Source organism: Nerophis lumbriciformis, linkage group LG06 (assembly GCF_033978685.3).
Source record: "Nerophis lumbriciformis linkage group LG06, RoL_Nlum_v2.1, whole genome shotgun sequence".
NCBI lineage: Eukaryota > Metazoa > Chordata > Actinopteri > Syngnathiformes > Syngnathidae > Nerophis > Nerophis lumbriciformis.
Window position 1 is genome coordinate 35,040,515 of NC_084553.2, and position 24,801 is coordinate 35,065,315.

The window sequence follows — 24,801 nt, forward strand, 5'->3', positions numbered from 1 at the left end:
TTTTGCATTTGTAGATCAGTCATTTTTGTATACAGTGTATTCAGGCTTGGATAACATAACTTTTAAATGTCCAGAGTCCTTCTGTAACACCCAGCTTTTGAGAACCATGGTTCTGCCCAAATTAGGCCTAATCAGTCAAGGCAGGTGTGTTCACCTATATAAAGCCCTCAGCCCCACTCTGACTCTTTTAGCCACCAGTTCAGAGCCATGCTGAGTGAGAGGTTATATTTTGTTTGTTGAGCACATGTTTTTCACTGACTAACAAGATTGAATATTTGTAGTTTGTCCATGTTGAGCTTCCTTACAAATCTGCACGGTTTGAGAGGAAGTTTAAGGGCAAACGGTGACAATGGGGGGGTCAAACTGTCACATCACCTCCTTCCTCTCCAGCGACAGCAATTCCAGGAGACGAGACAGGTAATCAGCTAGCAAGTTAATTTTGCCAGCTCGATGTGTAATATTGAAGCAATATGGCTGTAACGCCAAGTACCATCTGGTAAGACGGGAGTTCTTATCCCTCATGGAATTGATCCAGCTCAATGCCCGGTGGTCCGTTTCCAGATCAAAGGTCCGTCCTCGAAGGTAATAACGTAGGCTGTCCAACGCCCACTTGAAGGCAAGACATTCCTTTTCGATGGCAGAATACCTAGTTTCTCTGGGATGCAGTTTACGGCTCAGATAGAGAAGCGGTTTTTCCTCTCCCTCCTTTCCTTGGGCTAGGACGGCTCCAAGGCCCACACCGGAGGCATCAACTTGAACAAGGAATCGCTGGTTGAAGTCAGGACTTTGTAAGACCGGGGAAGAGCATAGAATAGCTTTGACCTTCGTGAAGGCAGTTTCACATGTTTGTCCATTTGACTGGATTAGAGGATACTTTGGTTGTCAGCTCGACAAGAGGAGCTGTGATGGTAGAGAAGTGGGGCACAAATCTTCTGTACCACCCGGAAAGCCTCAAGAATGACCGGACCTGCTTCTTTGTCCGGGGTCTAGGACTGTCTTGGATAGCCTTCACCTTGTCCACCTGTGGACGTATCTGCCCGTTGCCAAGATGGTAACCTAGGTAGCACACCTCAGTTTTGGCCCACTCACATTTCTGGGTGTTAAGAGTGATCCGGATCCGGACCAGGACTTGACGCAGGTGAGAGAGGTGGTCTTCCCAGAAAGTGCTGAAAACCACCACATCATCGAGATAGGCTGCAAGGAACTGGCCACACCCCTGCAGAGCGCGATCCATTAGCCGCTGAAATGTTGCGGGGGCTCCGTGGAGTCCGAACGGCATAATCGTGTAATGATAGAGACCCTTTGGGCCACGAAAGGCAGTGTACTCCCTTGACTCCTTCTCTAAAGGCACTTGCCAGTATCCCTTACACAGGTCAAGGGTGGTGATGAACACAGCTTTGCCCAGCTTCTCAAGAAGTTCATCAATGCGTGGCATTGGATAAGCGTAAAATTTAGAAACTGCATTCACTTTGCGTAGGTCATTACATAGTTGTATTGTGTTGTCTTTCTTAGGGACGAGGACAATGGGGTTACACCACTCACTGTTTGAGGGTTCAATCACTCCTAGATCCAGCATGGTTTGGATTTCATGGTTGAGGGGCTACACCATCCGCTCAGGCAGCATTCTGTATGGGCGCTGACGGATAGGTATTGATTTTTTTAAGTGAATGACATGTTCAATCAGTGGAGTTCTTCCTGGCTTGGCACTGAACAATACTGGGCATTATTCACACACTTGCAAGAGTTTAAGGGCAGATTGTGCAGACAAGTGACTTACCTCAGGTTTCTGTGGTGTAGTGAGCATGGACAGATCTGTCTCCTCCACATCATCATCCATTTCCACTTCCCGTGCCAGCGTCACCTTTTCCACATGCAACTCCTTGCTTTGAGTAGGTACTTGACTGGCTTGGACATCCTTTCCTTCCACAGAGGATTTCCTCTCCTTCCATACCTTCAGAAGCTTGATGTGGTACACTTGGGATGCCTTTCCTTTATCCGGATGTGAGATCTCATAGGTGACTGGACCAGCTTGTCTGACCACGGAGTAAGGACCTTGCCATTGGGCCAGCAGTTTATGGCTTGAGGTTGGAGGAAAGAGCATTAACCCATAACCTGGTTGTAGCACCCTGTGACGTGCTTTGTGGTCATCTGGGCCTTTCCAAGATTTTCCCTTGCCTTTGCTCTGTATTGCTTTAGCCGGTCTTGTATCTGCAGCACATAAGAAAGAACCCCTTGTGGTGCAGGTGGTTTGGATTCCCATGATTTCTTCAAAAGGTCCAAGGGACCTTGAACGGGGAACCCATAAAGAAGCTCAAAAGGCAAAAACCCAGTAGGGGCTTAGGGTACCTCTTGATAGGCAAAGAGCAAGAAGGGAAGCCATTTCTCCCAGTCTCGACTTGTGTCATCTACAAACTTCCTCAGCATGGACTTCAGGGTTTGGTTGAAGCGTTCCACCAGCCCGTCGGTTTGTGGATGATAGGGGGTGGTGCAAATGCCAGTAATTTCAAGTTGTTTGTGAAGCTGCTTCATGAGTTTTGAGGTGAAGTTGGTTCCTTGATCTGTGATTATTTCATCTGGAATTCGTACTCATGAGAAGAACTGTACAAGTGCAGAGATGACTTTGGGAGTCCTGACACTCCTTAGTGGGAAGGCCTCAGGAAACCTGGTGGAGTAGTCACAGAGGACAAGGATGTATTCATAGCCTCCACTGCTTTTCTCCACTGCTTTTCTCCAGGGGTCCAACGATATCCGTTGCAATCCTCCGGAAAGGAACATCAATGGGAGGAAGAGGGAGTAGTGTGGCTTTCTCAGGTCGTCTCGGGGAAGTCTTCTGGCACTGCAGACAGGTTTGACAGTACTCAATAACATATTTGACCATTAAAGGCCAAAAGAAGCGAGCTTTGACTCGAGCGAGAGTCTCGTCTTGTCCAACATGACCAGTCCAGGGTATGGAATGAGCAAGATGGAGTGCAAGAGGCCTACAGCAAGTAGGGACCACCAAACGATTCTCTGGCTGATCTGCTACACACTCCATCCTCCAGGACATATTTTTCACCCTGGTTTGGCTGCAAGGGGATGTTAGCATCTTTCATCTTAGCCAGCAGGGGAGCCAGTGAGACGTCAGCTCTCTGTAGCTTCGGATGTCTTCAGGTACCTGCCACTCTCCATCAGGTTTCAAGCTTGACACATCACCCAACAGTGGAGTACCTTAGATCTTCTCCAGGCGGCGCTGGCACTTGCTTTTCGGAGGGCTCTTCTGACCACCCTGGCATAGAGAAGGGTCCATGTCAGGAAGAGGCTCCAGCCCTAGCTTGGCTGTCTGTGCACGAGTGAGTACTAGATATGTCTCTTGAATGGCTGGAATAGAACTGGACTTCGCTTTCTGCTTGTGTGCCTGATGAACAAGATCATGCAGAATAGGCAAGTCTCTGCCCAAGATCATGTCATGGGGCATGTGGTCAAGAACCCCCACACGGAGCAAGAAAGCCTGGTCATCGATGACGATGGTCAAATAAGCCACGGGATATCTTCTTAGATCACCATGGACACATTGAATGGCTGTGGCATGCTGATAGTCAAGATTACCAAGTGACACAAAAGAATGGTTCAGCAGTGTCATGGATAGGGATGATGTTCGAAACGGTTCTCCCGGTTGTTCGATAAGAAAAGAACCGATTCCATGGACTCAAATCCCTTTTTGAGAACCGGTTCCCGTTATCGAGGCCACTATAGTAAAGAAAAAGAGTTGGTTCTGTATTAGAATCCCTGGGAACGAATCCCGTCCCACAGGAAATGCCCTGTGGCACGTCCCAGGAAATGACGTAGCTTAGTCATTAGGCGGCAGATACAGAAGCAGCAACAACAATGGACAGGAATAAATGCCTCAAGGCATGGCTTCATTTTACAAAAAAAATACGACAAGGAAACGGCTATCTGCAATTATTGCCAGGCTTCGCTCTCATGTAAGGGGGGGAAGTACAACAAGCATGATGAAATGATGATGAAGCATGCCCCTCTTCCTCTGCTTCAACTTGCAGCGCCAATTCCAGTGATAGTGCTGGTGAGTAATTAACGTTAACTATTGCCGGTTAATTTCCTTATCTGCTCACTCACTAGCCTTTAGGCTAAAATAACGTTACCTCTTATGTCAACCAGGACTGCAGTAATGTTAGCTAGACTAATGTTACCTAAGCATAGTCAGTGGCTAACGGTAACGTAAACGTTACCCTTTTTGTATGTGTCTGATAACGTTAACGGTATCTCGTAGCCTGCACCACTCCAGAGTTTGCAGGTCTGTCTAATAAACTAGTGCTTTCTTTATTTCTTTAGTTTATTCCGTACATGAACACACTTACAGCATAACACATCACAGTTTCATATCATTTCACTTTACATCATGTCTGAAAAGGAGTAGGAAGAAGTCAAGCTTATTTAATCCTACCCCTTTCCCACTTCAGAGCGTTTACAAATATATACATCATTTACAGACCTTTTTATAATAAAATAACATCTGTGAATTAGTATATACAACAGTTTTGTAATATGTAATTAATTAATTGAAAAAAACAAGATGGCGGCGCCCTGATGGCAGCGGCTTGCAGACACTCTTGGAAGTGTAGAGCGATTTGGCAAAAATACCCGTCAATTCTGTCTAATTCATGGCTGGCTCACAGCGTGGACACTTCGTGATCACATACGACCGACAGACGATTCTGGATGTGGATAGATCGGGCCGTTATTGGCTGAAAGATGCGTGTATTTTGGAACTTCTCGCTAGCATGGGAATACTTCGCTGGCTACATCCAGCGGCCTCTGAAGCAGCGGAGTTAAGTGCCAGCGGGGACCGTCAACGGAAGACACGTAAGCGGTGTGAGCGGAAGCAGAAGCGGGGATGCCGAGCGGGGCTAACAACAAAGCGAAAGGCTAATCCTCAAAGATGCGCTAGTCCGGGTGAGAAGTCAGTTAAAATAGAACTAGCCAGCGCCAGGCTGGATAATCCCTGCACACATAGCAATTATTTTACAACAATACACAACTCACGAAATGTTTTTTCTGTGATGGCTTTATCAGAAGTAGACATGCACTCTACTGAGGTGGCAAGTTATGATGCGTTCAGTTTATCACAACATCAAGCAAACAATCGGAAAATTCCCGTCATATCAATTCCTAGATATGGTCGAAATTATTTAAAGTGCACTACACATAATAAACGCAACATTATTAATATTGCTACTACAGATAATTTCAACAAAAACTCCTCAAAACAGCCCACTACCTATAATATGGGCTTCTTAAACATACGATCATTATCAGAGGTGGGTAGTAACGCGCTACATTTACTCCGTTACATCTACTTGAGTAACTTTTGGGATAAATTGTACTTCTAAGAGTAGTTTTAATGCAACTTACTTTTACTTTTACTTGAGTATATTTATAGAGAAGAAACGCTACTTTTACTCCGCTACTTTTATCTACATTCAGCTCGCTACTCGCTACTAATTTTTATCGATCTGTTAATGCACGCTTTGTTTGTTTTGGTCTGTCAGACAGACCTTCAAAGTGCCTGCGTTACTGGTGATGTTTCACTCCGTTCCACCAATCAGATGCAGTCACTGGTGACGTTGGACCAATCAAACAGAGCCAGGCGGTCACATGACCTGACTTAAACAAGTTGAAAAACTTATTGGGGTGTTACCATTTAGTGGTCAATTGTACAGAATATGTACTGTACTGTGCAATCTACTAATACAAGTTTCAATCAATCAATCAAAAGTGTGAAGGAAAAAAGACACTTTTTTATTTCAAACGTACATCCCGTCACAAGCCTAAAGACTGACTGCACAGTTCCTGTCTTCACAATAAAAGTGCCGCTCCATCGCGCCTGCGCTTTCAAAATAAGAGTCTCCGAAAGCCAGCGCAAACAAGCTAGCAAGCTACGGAATTTGCCGCCAATGTATTTCTTGTAAAGTGTGTGAAAACGAATATGGAAGCTGGACAAATAAGATACCAAAAACCAACCGCTTTCATGTGGTATTAGACAGAAAGGAGGAACTTTTTTTCTCCTGCATTTGAAAACGTGGACGTTAAGCACTGCTGTCAGGATTACAATCAATGCAAGTCATCAGAATCAGGTAATACACCAACTTATATTCTTGTCAACATGAAAGAAAGGAATCTATATGTGTTAAACATGCATGTATATTCAGTAAAACACCTTTAACATGTAAACAAAAACGGCAAAATAAATAAATATAAATGATATACTGTATATATCAATGTATGTGTATATATGTATATATGTATATATATATATATATATATATATATATATATATATATATATATATATATATATATATATATATGATATATGTGTGTATGTTACTCATCAGTTACTCAGTACTTGAGTAGTTTTTTCACAACATACTTTTTACTTTTACTCAAGTAAATATTTGGGTGACTACTCATTACTTTTACTTGAGTAATAAATCTCTAAAGTAACAGTACTCTTACTTGAGTACAATTTCTGGCTACTCTACCCACCTCTGATCATTATCTTCCAAAACGTTATTAGTTAATGAGGTCATTAGAGACAATAATCTTGACGTCATTGGTCTCGCCGAGACCTGGCTCAAACCAGACGATTTCTTTGCGCTGGGTGAGGCGTCTCCTCCTGGCTATGCGGGAGCGCATATTGCCCGTCCCCTCAAAAGGGGTGGGGGAGTCGCATTCATATACAACAAAAACTTTAACCTTACCCCGAACCTAAATAATAAATATAACACGTTTGAGGTGCTTACTATGAGGTTTGTCACACCGCTGCCTCTCCACCTGGCTGTTATCTACCGCCCCCCAAGACCCTATTCGGACTTCATCAGTGAATTTTCAGAATTCGTTGCTGATTTAGTGACGCACGCCGACAATATAATCATAATGGGGGACTTTAATATCCATATGAAGACCCCATCGGACCCTCAGTGCATGGCACTCCAGACTATAATTGATAGCTGTGGTCTTACACAAATAATAAATGAACCTACGCATCGCAACGGTAATACGATAGATCTAGTGCTTGTCAGGGGTGTCACCACCTCCAAAGTTACGATACTCCCGTATACTAGAGTAATGTCCGATCATTACCTTATAAAATTTGAAGTTCTGACTCATTGTCAACAAACTAATAATAATAACTACTATAGCAGCCGCAACATTAATGCTGCCACAACGATGACTCTTGCTGGCCTTCGGTAATGGCACCATTCCCAAATTATGTCGGCTGTATTGATAACCTCACTAACAACTTTAACGACGCCCTGCGCGACACCATTGATAGTATAGCACCGCTAAAGCTAAAAAGAGCCCCTAAAAGGCGCACCCCATGGTTTACAGAAGAAACTAGAGCCCATAAATTATCGTGTAGAAAGCTGGAACGCAAATGGCGTGCTACTAAACTTGAGGTTTTCCATCAAGCATGGAGTGATAGTTTAATAACTTATAAACACATGCTTACCTTAGCTAAAGCTAAATATTACTCAAATCTCATCCACCTCAACAAAAATGATCCTAAATTTTTGTTTAGTTCAGTAGCATCGCTAACCCAACAAGGGACTCCTCCCAGTAGCTCCACCCACTCAGCAGATGATTTTATGAATTTCTTTAATAAGAAAATTGAACTCATTAGAAAGGAGATTAAAGACAATGCACCGCAGCTACAACTGGGTTCTATTAACACAGATACGACTGTATCTACGACGGATACCGCCCTCCAAAATAGTTTCTCTCTCTTTGATGAAATAACATTAGAGGAATTGTTAAGATGTGTTAAGGGGACAAAACAAACAACATGTTTACTTGACCCATTTCCTGGGAAACTTATCAATGAGCTTTTTGTATTATTAGGTCCATCAGTGCTAAATATTATAAACTTATCACTTTCCTCTGGCACTGTTCCACTAGCATTCAAAAAAGCGGTTATTCATCCTCTACTCAAAAGACCTAACCTCGATCCTGACCTCATGGTAAACCACCGGCCAGTGTCCCACCTTCCGTTTATCTCGAAAATCCTCGAAAAAATTGTCGCACAGCAGCTAAATGAACACTTAGTGTCTAACAATCTCTGTGAACCTTTTCAATCTGGTTTCAGGGCAAATCACTCTACGGAGACAGCCTTCGCAAAAATGACTAATGATCTACTGCTAACGATGGATTCTGATGCGTCATCTATGTTGCTGCTTCTTGATCTTAGCGCTGCTTTCGATACCGTCGATCATAACATTTTATTAGAGCGTATCAAAACACGTATTGGTATGTCAGACTTAGCCTTGTCGTGGTTTAACTCTTATCTTACTGACAGGATGCAGTGCGTCTCCCATAACAATGTGACCTCGGACTATGTTAAGGTACCGTGCGGAGTCCCCCAGGGTTCGGTTCTTGGCCCTGCACTCTTTAGTATTTACATGCTGCCGCTAGGCGACATCATACGCAAATACGGTGTTAGCTTTCATTGTTATGCTGATGACACCCAACTCTACATGCCCCTAAAGCTGACCAACACGCCGGATTGTAGTCAGCTGGAGGCGTGTAACTTCTTGCAACTCAACACTAAGAAAACGGAAATGCTGATTATCGGTCCTGCTAAACACCGACATTTATTTGATAATACCACCTTAACATTTGACAACCAAACAATTACACAAAGCGACTCAGTAAAGAATCTGGGTATTATCTTCGACCCAACTCTCTCGTTTGAGTCACACATTAAGAGTGTTACTAAAACGGCCTTCTTTCATCTCCGTAATATCGCAAAAATGTGTTCCATTTTATCCACTTGCGACGCTGAGATCATTATTCATGCGTTCGTTACGTCTCGTCTCGATTACTGTAACGTATTATTTTCGGGTCTCCCTATGTCTAGCATTAAAAGATTACAGTTGGTACAAAATGCGGCTGCTAGACTTTTGACGAGAACAAGAAAGTTTGATCACGTTACGCCTATACTGGCTCACCTGCACTGGCTTCCTGTGCACTTAAGATGCGACTTTAAGGTTTTACTACTTACGTATAAAATACTACACGGTCTAGCTCCATCCTATCTTGCCGATTGTATTGTACCATATGTCCCGGCAAGAAATCTGCGTTCAAAGAACTCTGGCTTATTAGTGATTCCCAGAGCCCAAAAAAAGTCTGCGGGCAGTAGAGCGTTTTCTATTCGGGCTCCAGTACTCTGGAATGCCCTCCCGGTATCAGTTAGAGATGCTACCTCAGTAGAAGCATTTAAGTCCCATCTCAAAACTCATTTGTATACTCTAGCCTTTGAATAGCCCCCTCTTTTATTTAGACCAGTTGATCTGCCGTTTCTTTTCTTTTCTCCTCTGCTCCCCCCTACCCCTTGTGGAAGGGGAGACACACAGGTCCGGTGGCCATGGATGGGGTGCTGGCTGTCCGGGGTCGGGACCCGGGGTGGACCGCTCGCCTGTATATCGGTTGGGAACATCTCTGCGCTGCTGACCCGTCTCCGCTCGGGATGGTTTCCTGCTGACCCCACTGTGGACTGGACTCTTACTGTTATGCTGGATCCACTATTGACTGTACTCTCACAATATTATGTTAGACCCACTCGACATCCATTGCATTCGGTCTCCCTAGAGGGGGGGGGGGGTTACCCACATATGCGGTCCTCTCCAAGGTTTCTCATAGTCATTCACATCGACGTCCCACTGGGGTGAGTTTTTCCTTGCCCTTATGTGGGCTCTGTACCGAGGATGTCGTTGTGGCTTGTGCAGCCCTTTGAGACACTTGTGATTTAGGGCTATATAAATAAACATTGATTGATTGATTGATTGAATTCAGTCATTAGTAATATACTGAGATGAAGAATATCTTATTTTCAATAAGGTTGGAAGTATTTCTCATAATTACTCTTTGTACTTTGTAAGCACTATTCATTTGAACAACCTCTTAATAAAGTGGATCATATCAGTACAATGTTTAACTTCATTACTTAATCCATTCCATCATTTAATTCCACATACTAATGCTAAAGAATTAATAACAGACACCTTAGTCTTCACATTCAGCTAATTTCCCCCCTAAATATATGCTGTGTCTGTCCCTCATTTTCCCTCCAGGACAAGGACGTGCAGTCATTCCTGGAGGAGACCACACTGATGGACCCCAGAAGGATGTTCCAATAGCAGCAGAAGTACACTTTTTGGAGAGCTGTATTATTTTCAGTTTTGTGCCCTAGGGACTAATTTTATTTAACACTAAATTATTATTTATACATTTATAGTAATCACAGAGACAGGTTGTTTTTGTGTTACTGTATATATTTGTTTTTCTGAAAAATCCCACTTAATATACTTTGGGTAACAACAGTCATTATTTATTTTTTTTTTATTATTTTTTTAGGGGGATACCTACAGTCAATATTTATTTATTTATTTTATTTTATTTTTTTCTTATAAAATAAAAGTGAGTTTTTGTTAAACCAAATATTGTGTTTTTTTTCCCATATAAAACAACCTGTCTGGATTCGATAAGAGGATTCGATAATGGGCTCGAACTCGATAATTTCTTATCAAACATCATCCCTAGTCATGGAGCGACCTGTGTCCAACAGTGCTTGCACTGGACGGCCATTAACACAACCTGGCATCATGATAGGCTCAGTGTCAGGTTTGGCCTCAGGTTCAGGATTGGGTGCAAGAGCAGGTGCCATGACTGAAGCTGGGACAGATGGATGGGGAACATGACAGAAGCTGGACAGCTTGGGACCTTTCAAGGGACAGACTGAGGCTCGATGGCCTGGCTGTTGACAGTGGTAGCAGATGAGATCCTTCACTGGACTCCGTCTCGGGAACACTCTCTTGTCTCCTGAGGTGCTGTAACCACCTCCTTTCTGCACACATCTCTGCCTCTGACAGGTCGGTTGCACCTTGGGCTTCTACACGGTTGTTCTGCTGCCTTGGCATTCGGAGTCCTTTACGAACATTCAAGTAATGGCCTGCAAGTTAGCAGCAGTAAGTCCATCTTCTGGCTCGTATTCCTTGACCCAAGTCTTCATCTCGTTGGGCAGCATGTGAATCATTTCAGTAGACACTCCAGAATGAAAAGCTCTGGGATGTCATCTTTGGCATGCTGCTCTGGCTTGATCCCTCTTCCGTAGAGACCTTTGAGTCCGTTGTAAGTCTCCTTGGAAGATCCACCAATAGGAATGTAGGTTGACCGGAACTGGAGCCTATAAGTCTCAGGAGAGATATCAAACTTAGCAAGGAAGGCTTCTTTAAGGTCAGCGTAGACTTTGGAAGCATCTTCCTCCATCGCAGAGTAGGCATCCAGGGCTTTGCCGGTCAAGAGTGAAATAAGTCGACAGGCCCAGTCAGACTGAGGACAGCCCCAGGCGCGAGCGATGCGCTTGAAGCGGACAAGAAAGTTTTCAATGTCCTCACTCTGCTGGAAAGGGAGAATCTTTGGGCCTTGTCGGAGATGATGAAGGAATCTCTGGACGGCGACGCTTGAGGACTAGGAGTTGGATGTGGGCGAGTTTTGGGTTTGAGTTTGGGCGACTGCTCACAATGACTATCATCAGGAGTACGGTTAGCGTTTTGGTTAGTGAGTGAGTGATCTAGGCTAGGCCTTGTACAGACAGTTTTTAACTCCTGGAGTTCACGGACCAGGACAGCTTCCTTACGTTGCTGTCCAATCAAAAAGTCTTGGAACATGTTAACCAGGTAGGTTTACCTAGCACTCTTTCAGGCCTCTGTGGCTCAGCAGACCACCTAGCCTTCCCAGACCCCTTCCTATGCTGCTTACGCCTAGTCCCAGAGTTCTCAAAACTTATGATGTCTTCTTCAGACTCCTCGGCGTTCCACCCAACTTCACGCTCCTCAGCCATAGTCGCATGGTCCAGCCTCATTGCCGTGGCCCCTCGACCAGCCATCTCATCCGTCTCCTCTGTCATTGCCACATCAGACACTTGGGATCTCAAACCAGTTCTGGTCCGCCCTCTGCCAGGTTTGTTTTAAACTCTGCGGTTTGCCATCCCACCACTGCCACCATATGTCACACCCCGCCTCGGGTGAAGGTAATGTAACCTCTGCAAACCAGACTTTCAAACCAAGGATGGCAAGGCACGCACTTGATAACAGTTTGCAAACATTTATCTACAACCCAAAGTGTCAAGAGGTGAACAACAACAAGAGGAAACAAAGCACCCACAATCTCAGTAGATGTTTGATGCATGGAGACCTGAGCTCCTGCTCAGGACAGAGAACCTCCTCTGGCAGTGACAGACAGCAGACTGTCAGAAAAATGGCATTTTCCAACTTAAATAGTCCATAGCCCCTCCCACTATCTGGGACCAATTTGACAGGGGGAATTAAGAATACCGTTCTTTTGTAAAATACACCATAAATAACCATCACATAGTACTTTTGCATTTGTAGAGCAGTCATTTTTGTATACAGTGTACTCAGGCTTGGATAACATAACTTTTAAATGTCCAGTGTCCTTCTGTAACACCCAGCTTTTGAGAACCATGGTTCGGCCCAAATTAGGCCTAATCAGTCAAGGCAGGTGTGTTCACCTATATAAAGCCCTTAGCTCCACCCTGACTCGTTTAGCTACCAGTTCAGAACCATGGTGAGTGAGAGGTTATATTTTGTTTGTTGAGCGCATGCTTTTCACTGACTAACATGATTGAATGTTTGTAGTTTGTCCATGTTGAGCTTCCTTACAAATGTGCACGGTTTGAGAGGAAGTTTAAGGGCGAACGGTGACACTGGGGGGGGGTCAAACTGTCACACACGGCTTGTTTTTTTTTTTTTACTGGCCCATGGCTTATTGTAAAATTAAAATTGGTTATTAATGAGATGCATTATCAGCTATTTGTCGTCTAAAATACGAAGCTTATCGGCTTATGATACAGTTTATCAAAGTTCAATCAATCAATCAAAGTTGACTTATATAGCCCTTAATCACGAGTGTCTCAAAGGGCTGCATAAGCCACAACGACATCCTCGGCTCAGATCCCACATCAGGGCAAGAAAAAACTGGACCCTATGGGATGACAAAGAGAAACCTTGGAGGGGACCGCAGATGTGGGGACCCCCCCTGGGTGACCGGTGCAATGGACGTCGAGTGGATCTCGCATATAATAGATTGGTTTTAACAGCTTTAATGCACAAAATGTGTGAAAGTGCCCCCCCACATTATGTTTTGCATGTATTTCTCTCACTGTACTGCAAATGAAGGAAAACAGTTTTGCCAGTATGGATGTGAAATGGGTCTCATATTATTGATAATGGTCCTATAGCCTTAAAAAGTCCTAAATTTGACTTGTTCAAACAAGCAGAGACCCTTAGTACAAAATAAGTAATAGACGTATGTATTATTTATACCGATACATCGGATTAGCCAATACTCAAGGCTGTAATATTGGTATCGTTACTGAAGTGGAAAAAATTAGAGACCTCCCTCATAAAAACAGCACATGTCCAGCTTAAAAAAAAAATGAACCGCTTAATTGCCACCATTATGTAAAACGATAATAAAGAAAATGACCACATCCAACATTTAATTTTACCTCACTGATTACATTCGGAAGCCAAACAATGTGCTTGATGGAAATAGTGCAGCAGCTGTATTTACTGATATTGTTCTGGCCCAGATAAGCAGCCTAAAACGTTTGGCCAGTCCTGAATAGCAGCATTACCCTTTGTAGCTACAAAATGTGTTAAATGTCCTTTTCAGGCCTTTGTCACTGTGTAGTGTGATTGTGACCATTGCTTAAAGTTGTAATTTCAATGAATGAGTTTCTGTGCAATTACACAGGGCAGCTTTGCTCCTTTTTACCCCAGTGAGACAGAGCACAATCGGATTAGTAAAGCAGTTATTAATGACCTCCTCACGCAGCCGCACTTTTTTTTCAAGTATTCAGCTGGATTTAATTGTCTGGAGGTAGGGCTGGGCCATATGGCCTTTTATTAATATCTCGATATTTTTAGGCCATGTCACGATACACGATATATATCGCGATATTTTGCCATAGCCTTGTATTAACACTTGATGCATATAATCACAGCAGTATGATTATTATATGTGTCTACATTAAAACATTCTTGTTCATACTTCATTAATATATGCTCATTTTAAACTTTCATGCAGAGAGGGAATTTACAACTAAGTCAATTTACCAAAACTGTATTTATTAAACAGTTATTAAGCAGTGGCACAAACATTCATGTAATTTCAAAACAGAAAGTGCAAGATTGTCAGAGACATTTTAAAACAAGCTATGAGTGCACTTTTGTGCATGATGTCACTAAGATGACATATCAAAACAACACTAAATTAAAGTGCACTTTTTGTACGGAACGCCACTACAATAGTTTAAAACAAATAAAGTGCACTTTTGTGCATGATGTCACACAAGATATTTCAATAAGTGTCACATAAATATGAGCTGCATATCAAATAGTATATGTCCTACAGTGTTGACGTGGAAATAGTTGCTTCTGCATTTTGTTGGTGTGGCACCGAACGGAGATGTTGACATGCACAGTTTGAAGCAGTCTTCATTCTCTAGCGGGTGACTTTTCAAATGAAGCTACAAATTAGCAGTGCTGCTACTTTTTGTAGCAACGCTTCTGCCGCATAAAAGTTCAACATATTCCCGCTTGAAGCCAAAACAACCGCCAGACCCCGTGCTGTTTTTCTTGAGAATTAATTCTTCCTTCATTTGTTACCAGATTCGCACCTTCTTTCTCTCGTATTACCACTCGCACCGCTCCGTTAGCATCACAGCTAATGGACCATGTCGCTACCTCTCTGCTTCGCGGGAGCGTGTGACGTAGCACGCGTGACGTATGTGACATATGTAAGAAGGTGCACTTGTTTTATGTCTCTGTGAGAAGGGGAGACAAGAAAGAGGGAGAAACAAATGCAGTTTAATGCCCGCAGCTAAAAGCAACTGCGTGAGAATGTATACTCGAATATCATGATATAGTCATTTTCTATATCGCACAGAGACAAACCCGCGATATATCGAGTATATCGATATATCGCCCAGCCCTATCTGGAGGAGTATATATATTTTTTTGTTTCTATTGAAAAGTGACTGCTGTATAGAAATTGTTTTCAATATTTTTTGCAGTGTAATCTGCCACATTAGGTACACCTTTGCACACAATGTAAACCCATTGCAAAAGTTGCACCAACATAACAACTAATTTTAATTGACAGTATCAGAGGAGTATAAATTCAACAATATGTTTATTAGGTAACACTTTAGTATGGGGAACACATATTCACCATTAATTAGTTGCTTATTAACATGCAAATTAGTAACATATTGGCTCTTAATTAGTCATTATTAAGTACTTGATAATGCCTTATTCTACATGGCCTTGTTATACAACCAGTAAGCCATTAACTAAGAGTCTTCCTTCAATAACCTCAGAATTATTGCTTATTAGTAACCCTAATCCTAACCCTAACCCTTATATGTTTCCCTAGTGTCCATCCATCCATCCATCCATTTTCTAGCACTTATTCCCTTTGGGGTCGCGGGGTGCGCTGGAGCCTATCTCAGCTACAATCGGGCGGAAGGCGGGGTACACCCTGGACAAGTCGCCCCCTCATCGCAGGGCCAACACAGATAGACAGACAACATTCACACTCACATTCACACACTAGGGCCAATTTAGTGTTGCCAATCAATCTATCCCCAGGTGCATGTCTTTGGAGGTGGGAGGAAGCCGCAGTACCCGGAGGGAACCCACGCAGTCACGGGGAGAACATGCAAACTCCACACAGAAAGATCCCGATCCCGGGATTGAACCCAGGACTACTCAGGACCTTCGTATTGTGAGGCAGATGCACTAACCCCTCTTCCACCGTGCTGCCCCCCTTGTGTCCGAAAATAACTCTAAATTAAGTCTTTATTACTTTAATAAGCAACTATTTTGGTTGTCTATTATACTGAGAGATATTTAACCCTTGATATAGCTATATTGACATAAACAAAACATTAAAAGCAGCTCTCACAATGGTGCAGCGCAGTGTATACGCTGATATCCAAAAAGTAAACATTATTATTAAATGTCTACATCTATGATTGTGTCAATCAAAACAGAACAAAGAAGAGTTGGTGGTAACATTTTTGCTGCTTTAAATTCAATTGCAAAAATATTAGAATAATACGATACTGACAATTAACTGCCAAGGTGGAATTTTGGATGAATGTTTTGTCTTTTAAACCTTATTGTGTATGTGTAAGAGTCTATATTACAAGTTAAAGCTTTCATATAGGAAATATTGGAAAAATCGAGATGCCTCTTGATGACGCTTTATTGCAAAAAAGCCATAGCTTCAAAGAGGAAAAACATCTCTAAAAATTCAGATAATTCACGTTTATTTACAAACCATAACAATTGACATTATAAGCTGAACTAGCAGCTGCAAACGTTGACACGATGATTCTGCATCATCTGCTTAACCAACACCAAATTTCTGCTCTTGCAGCAGAACCGCTACACAAATTGATTTGTGTATCTGTGGCAATCAATGAGTAGGAGGCTGCTTTTCCATGACCTTCTCACCTTAGTACTTCATATTTTATCTGTAATTGTATATTTGCTCATCGCACACAGTATTTATATTTTAGATATGGCATTGAAAATGTTGGCGGTACTTCATAAGAATAGATTTAATTACTCACCGTTGAGACATATTTGATTTCCCGGCAGAGTTTTGTCTCCCGTGGGAAATCTGCCAGATCCAGGAAGTTGTCCACAACCACTTGGCCAATAATGTCATGGCGCGAAAATCGGTCGAAGTCGTAGACGCTGAAGTGCAGCTTACGTGTGGGAAGCTCTGAGTAGGCCACGGGAAACAAGAAGACCTCATCAAAAACAGGGTTGAGAGTCTTGCGATGCACCTTGGTCTGATGCTTGGTCATCCGATCAGGCAGCAGGTAGATCTTAACATAAGGGTCTGAGGTTCCGGAGAAGTCCTTGGCTGGTAGATCCTCCGCTCTGTGGATTTTAACAATCAGCTGCTCCAGGTCGCAGTCAAACCTGAGGATGAAGTGGAGACGTCCACAGCCTCTGCCTCTGTGACTGCCGTCATCTCCCTCCAGAGAACGCTGTTTGTAGAGCTCAGGTTTGAGGCGCCCCAGGCCCAGTCCCATTCCAGTGAGGGAGTCCTGCCTTTGAAACTGGGCCATGTTGAAGTCGGGGTTGGATAGGTTCATGTGTCGGCGTATGGAGCCTTGTCTGTGAATCAAGGACATCATTAAAATTAATAATAATAATAATGGATTAGATTTATATAGCGCTTTTCTATCGACTAGATACTCAAAGCGCTTACAGAGAAGTGAGAACCCATTATTCAGTCACTCCACATTTACACCTAAGTGGTGGTAAGCTACATTTGTAGCCTCAGCTGCCCTGGGGTAGACTGAAGGAAGCGTGGCTGCCAATTTGTGCCGACAGCCCCTCCAACCATTAGACTGACTGGATCACAATGTTTACAAATGTTACACTCTCATTAGGTAACAACTCTGAGTGTAAAAATGTTCACAAAAAAACTTAAGGAAAAGTTTCCTCTTTCCTTTTTTCAGATCCTTTGTCCATGCCCCACCCTTCCACAAACTTTCGATAATCCATTTGGTAGTTTTCGTTCCATCCTGCTTTCTAAATAAAAAATAACATAACTCGCGAAGGGGTGTGGCTAAGATGCACACGCAGTAGTTTACCTCTGCAGTAACTCAGGTGAAAACTGCAAGATTTAATTCAAATGCTGCTTTTTTTTTTTTAAATTAAAACTGACAACACTTGGCCAACTATATGCATGCCTATCACTCTGGGTGAGTTATACTCTGTCAAAACATAGATAACAACGATTATGCCCAAGACCCGAAGAGGGAAGCAATCAGAGTCACCTGTGGCCGTAAACGAACTCGAGACTAGCGCTGAGATGGCATCATCAACTTTGGAGAAGTTGCTGGATAAGATACTCGAGTCTATGAACAAACGTTTTGACATGCTTGAGGAAATGCTAGAGGCTCTTACAAGCAAGCAGGCGGCATTGACCAACAGATTGGAGGACATGGAGCAGCAAGGTTCCGACCACGAGCGCCACATTGAAGCACTCGAACAAAAACTGACTGAAACGCAGAGGAGCAATGAGTAATTGTCAGCTAAAATAGACAAATTGGAAGGGCGCTCAAGACGTAATAACATAAAAATAGTCGGGATATCAGAGCAAGAAGAAAAGGGAAGACCTACGGATTTCGTTGCGGACCTGATACCAAAGTTGTTTGGAGCGAGTAACTTCTCCAAGCCAGTGGTGGTGGACGGTACGCACCGTGTCCCGCTAGCTCGCTATGGTGACGGCAAGCGCCCCAGGAGCATCATCGCAAGAAGACACTTCTACCAGGACAAGGAGTTACTTCTTCGACTGAGCCGCGGCCAGGAGCTGATCTACAACGGCCTGCGCGTGTTCCTGTTTCCAGACTACACTGCCGAGGTGACAGCGCAAAGACGGGCTTTTCGAGAGGTAATGAACATGCTGCGGGAGAAGGAAATCAAGTTTATGCTACGTTTTCCAGCTCGCCTGCATGTGGAGTACAACGACCAGGTAAAAGTGTTTACCTCTCCTATAGACACTAAGACCTTCATTATAAAACATCTTAGTGGCTAATCATCAGTAACGGCTCTACCACACAAGGCTTATGATAAGCATAAAGCAGAAATACACTTTTTCACTGGGGTTTATTTCACCGGAGGACGCAGGGAAAAAAAAGAAAACACTTCGCTGCCGAGCTATTGCTTGGAGCAGTGAACGCAACTACTAGCATGCGCCCTGCGCCTGAAGATGGGGGTGGGGGACTTTTGGACTGGGGAATCGACCAACACGACGCCTTATGGACAACATCACAATGGAGATTTTACTCCAAAACATTGAACTACACACGATGGGGACAGAGGGAGGGGGGAACAATGGGGTGTGAGTGTGTGAATCTGAGCATGAATGTGGAGGAGACAGATGCACAATTATATTTCAACTTACCAATTACTAAGTTTTTTTTTTCATGCAAAGATAAAATACCCTAAAAAACTTTAATGTCAACTTGTAAGAAAAAAATATCACTAGTTTCATGGAACATCAGGGGCTTAGCCAAAAATATTAAAGCAGGGAAGGTTTTTTCACACTTAAATTCATTAAAAGAAGAAGTTTTATTCTTACAAGAAACACATTTCTGTAAAGACAATCAACACAAACTTAAAGCTAGCTGGATATCTCAGGTTTATCATGCACCCTTTACTTCACAAGCTCGAGGTGTAGCCATTTTATTTCATAAAAATGTGCCTTTCATACTTACATCAACAATAATTGACCCTAACGGAAGATTTATTTTATTAAATGGTCATATTACATCCTACCCAGTAACTTTTTTTGAATATCTATTGACCAAACACCGATGACTCAAACTTTTATCATGGAGTCGTTGGTCTACTTCCTGATGATAGCTCCTCTCATATCTACATTGGTGGTGATTTTAACTGCCTTTTGAATCCCACTTTAGATAGATTGTCAACTAAATCTCATGTAATTGCTAATTCAACTAAAACCATTAATAATATTATGAGATCAAGAAATATCATAGACATATGGACATACTTGCCAACCCTCCCGGATTTTCCGGGAGACTCTCGAAATTCAGCGCCTCTCCCGAAAAACTCCCGGGACAAATTTTCTCCCGAAAATCTCCCGAAATTCAGACCTGAGTCCGCTTTCCCACGATATAAACTGTCAGGTTCAAATACAGGACATCTGTTACACAAGACAAAAGGCAAGGAATCAAACAGAGACAGAATTCAATTTGGACTCAATTGAGGAAAGACATGGTCACTGTACTCTCTGCACAGTCCTGCACCACGCTCTGACGAAGAAGGTTTCCGTCTCCTCTTTTATTTAGAGATTTCAATGTTTACACAACAACACATGTCTCAGCAGGAATGGGGAGTATGCAAACAGTCATTGTTGTCGGTCACATTGAAGACAAAAGAAGAAGATCCCTCAGGCCTGGGCTCGTCCCGGATCCAGCCTGGGCAGGCCCTGGAAGACAATGGATGACCCCTCCCGTCTCATTCCATCGTCCACAGCGGAATCTTCCAAGCGTTTGGCTTGGTGCAACAAAGACCGCTTCTTGTCTGTTCATTGAGAACTCAGAACGGAAAGTTTCATCCTGGATTCAGCTTGGGCAGGTTTGCAAGACAATGGATGACCCCTCCCGTCTCATTCCATCGTCCACAGCGGAATCTTCCAAGCGTTTGGCTTGGTGCAACAAAGACCGCTTCTTGTCTGTTCATTGAGAACTCAGAACGGAAAGTTTTTTGATAATTTAAATACAATTTTTCTGACATAAACAGTGTCCCTGCCCAATCACATTATAACTGTAGAATGATCGAGGACGAGTTCTTGGTTTCTTATGTGGGTTTATTGTTAGGCAGTTTCATTAACGTCCTCCCAGCACGGTAACAACACACAACAGCAGCAGTCACGTTTTTTGTCTACCGTAACGCAGTTCGTCTGCCGTAAACAGCAATGTTGTGACGCTCTTAAACAGGACAATACTGCTATCTATAACATCAATAACATATACGGCTTTTAGAGAGTGCAGTGCACAACTGCGCACACAACAAGGAGACGAAGCAGAAGAACGAGGAAGATACAGCCATGGCAACGCCGACGACGAGTAAGATGAAGAAATACGCTTTGTTGCACCTTTCCTGCCTGAGTCCGGCGATTAGTTGCAAATCTTGCTTTATTGATTGCTTGCACACAGCCAATCCAACACAAAACAAACTAGTCCCGCCCGCACTGACGATACCGCTCACTCTCTTCTCTCGCCCATACACTCACTGACATCACTCACCTCACATGCTCACCTGTTAAAGGGCCACACACACACATACGCTACTCTCATAACAGCTTGTAAATTCCAAGCCGCAGCTGCGATTGGACCTGGATAGCCTCCGGGAAGAAGTAGTGGACTACCAAGTGCTTGGCACTGAAGATCTTCCTCAGGAAGAAAAGATTGACCGGTTTTGGGCCATGCTAGGGAGAGATGGAAGATTGCAGTCTCTAATGCATTTGATGAAAGTGTGCCACACATCAATGCATCATCAGAGAGGGTGTTCAGCATGGTTAGAAAAATAGTGACTGAGAATAGAACAAGGATGGACAATTCAACCCTTAACTCAACAATGAGTAGATGAGTGTTATGTGCGTATATATGTGTAAATAAATGAACACTGAAATTCAAGTATTTCTTTTATTTATATATAAAAATATATAATAAAATAAATATATATATATTTAGCTAGAATTCACTGAAAGTCAAGTATTTCTTAGATATATATATATATATGAAATACTTGACTTGGTGAATTCTGGCTGTAAATATACTCCTCCCCTCTTAACCACGCCCCTAACCACACCCCCGCCCCACCCCCAACCCCGACCACGCCCACCCCACCCCCCGAAATCGGAGGTCTCAAGGTTGGCAAGTATGCGTATGGAGAACAAAACATCCTAATAAAAGGGAGTATTCATTTTACTCCGCTGTACACAATTCTTATATGAGAATCGATTACTTTTTAGTGGAAGCCTCTACCCTCTCCAATGTCAGTAATCCTGAGTACCACAGTAGAATCATCTCAGATCACAGCCCTGTGAGTCTGCAGATCCAAATGGATCTCCTTAAAATCAAACAAAAATGGAGATTTAATCCACAATTATTAGTATATTAATATTTTAAAGAGTATATGAACAAGATTATCCAAGATTGTATTGAGGTAAATGATAACGGAGAGGTCTCAGACTCCACATTGTGGGAAGCCCTTAAAGCTACTGTGAGAGGATATATAATTTCATTTGAAAGCTCAAAACAAAGAGAAGCAAGAGAAAGGCAGAAAGAATTAGAAAAAAACATTAAAGAAATGGAATATATTCATATACATTCTCTTTTGCAGTCTGACTACAATAAGATGCTGAAACTGAAAAATGAATACAACTCTCTTCTTCACAGGGAAGTATCTAAACTTTTACTGAAAAATAAACAAAAACATTTTGAAATATCTGATAAACCACAAAAACTTCTGTCTAGACATCTCAAAGGAGATCAAGTCAAAGCTGCTATACACAAAATATGCTCAAAAACAGGTGAAACATGTACAGATTTACAGGATATCAACAATGTCTTTAAAGACTTTTATTCAGAATTATATAAATCTAGTTCAGCTTTATCGGCTAAAGATTAAATGATTTTTTTACTCAATTAAACCTACCTCAACTGAGTCCAAATCATCAGAACTCTTTAGACAATACTATTTCAACTGAAGAACTGGTAAAAGCACTGAGATCTTTCTCCGTGAATAAAAGCCCTGGTCCAGATGGATTTGGTGCGGAGTTTTATCAAGCTTTTAGTGAAATACAGTCCCCTATAATACTTGGAATGTTAAATGACACTTCCTTAAACAACAAACTTCCAAGCTCCTTATATGAAGCCCATATATGTATAATACCAAAAAAGGGAAAAAATCCACTCGATCCAGCCAATTCTAGGCCTATCTCCCTGCTCAATCTAGACCATAATATTCTAACTAAGGTACTTGCAACAAGGTTAAGCAACCACATAACAGAAATTATTCATCAGGACCAGGTCGATTTCATCCCGGACAGACCTTCTTTCGGCAATGTACGGAGATTATTGAACTTGTTGTACTCTGGATGCTCATAAAGCTTTTGATTCAATTGAGTGGGCTTATCTATTTCATGTTCTCAAATTATTTGGGTTAAATGGGTTAAAATAATTTATTTTGCACCAAAATAATATGTCATAACCAATAATGTAATATCGGATAGTTTTGAATTGCATCGCGGCGTGAGACCAATTCTATTTCCTGCAGATTTCTTCCAAAAACTTGAATTTTTAGTACTAGATTGTGTGTGGGGGTATAAAAAACACAGAATATCCAAAAAGCACTTATTCAGATCTACAAAGGAAGGGGGACTGGGTGTTCCAATGTTCAAAAATTATTACTGGGCATCAAATCTGAACGAATTGACCTATTGGAAGATGGGGTTCCCAAATAATGAATCACTTAATTATGCTTCCTTGTGGTTTAAATTGGAACTGCAGTCATTAGTTAAACCTTACACATCATTGCTATCTCTACTTTTTACTAAACCAGTCACTTCTATCAAATCAACAAGCCATAGTGTAGTAGTAAGAAATTCTATCAACATTATTTCTCAAATTAAAAAACAATTGAATATTGCCAATGTAACTATGTATTCACCAATGTGTCCCAATCATGCATTTATTCCATCGATAACAGACAGATTATTTTTTAACTGGTACTCAAATGGAATTAAATGCATAAAAGACATTTACTTCGAGGACAGTCTTGCGTCATTTGAGTAATTGCGAATCAAATTCATTTTGTCCCAATCCAGTTGGTTTCGCTATTTGCAGGTAAGAACATTTATTCAAGAAAACATTTCAAAGTCTCAGCTGGTAAATGAAAAACACTCTCTCTTAGAATTACTAATTTATCACCCACAAGTAAAAAGCTTATCACCAAATTTGCCAGCTGCTTCATTATGCCCATGACATTAGCAGACGGTGTTAAAAGAGCATGGGAACAGGAACTAAGAACAACAATACCCAAACAGCAATGGGAATGGACACTTTCTCAAATTCACAATTGCTCAATTAACAGCAAACATAGGCTCATGCAGTTTAAAGTGATTCATCGTTTTTATTACTCCAAAGTCTTATTACACAAATTTTATCCTGATACATATCTGCTGAAGGATCACTGTCTCATTCGTTTTGGGAAAGTCCAATTATTCAATCATTTTGGTCCAGCATTTTCTTCTTTTACTCGGGGGTATATCAGAGAAAGGTTGTCCCTGACAGGGATATAATCTTGTTTGGGTGGTCTTCAGAAACACAAAAGCTTCCAAAATATATTACAGCTGTGTTGCTTCTCGGGACGGTCTTGGCCAAAAGACTAATTCTCAAAGAGTGGAAAACCCCATCCGCACCCAACTTCAGGAACTGGTTAAATGAACTTGTGAATGTAATGACTCTTGAAAAAATAAGATTTATAAACTCTACAAATATGAATAAATGGGACCTAACCTGGAAACCTTTACTGACATATATTGAATCATAACTTATAGACATAAAAAAAAAAAATTTAAAAAAAATTGCCATATCTTTTTTGTAGTTGTATTCCTTTTTTATTATTGTTATTATTTTTTTATTGATCCCACACTACTATTGCTTTTTTGTGTCACTTTTTATATGGTTTTGTCATTGTTTACTTGCTTTTTTTTGTGACTGTTTATTTTGTATTTTTTTTGCATCTGATCAAGCCCTGTGACTTTCTTCTTTTTTAAAGGGGAACATTATCACAATTTCAGAATGGTTAAAACCAATAAAAATCAGTTCCCAGTGTCTTATTTTATTTTTCAAAGTTTTCTTCAAAATTTTACCCATCACGCAATATCCCTAAAAAAAGCTTCAAAGTGCCTGATTTTAACCATCGTTATATACACCCGTCCATTTTCCTGTGACGTCACACAGTGATGCCAATACAAACAAACATGGCGGAAAGAACAGCAAGGTATAGCGACATTAGCTCGGATTCAGACTCGGATTTCAGCGGCTTAAGCGATTCAACAGATTACGCATGTATTGAAACAGATGGTTGTAGTGTG

The 24,801-nt window shown here is 42.0% G+C and overlaps 1 protein-coding gene across 1 annotated transcript in view; it reads right to left on the bottom strand.

Moving 5' to 3' along the window:
• Window positions 1-24,801, bottom strand: part of syt9a (synaptotagmin IXa) — a 104,128-nt gene that overhangs the window by 37,832 nt on the left and 41,495 nt on the right. The window contains exon 3 of the mRNA XM_061964207.2: window positions 16,721-17,276. Coding sequence (XP_061820191.1) covers window positions 16,721-17,276 — 556 coding nt within the window. The remainder of the gene's footprint in view (window positions 1-16,720; window positions 17,277-24,801) is intronic.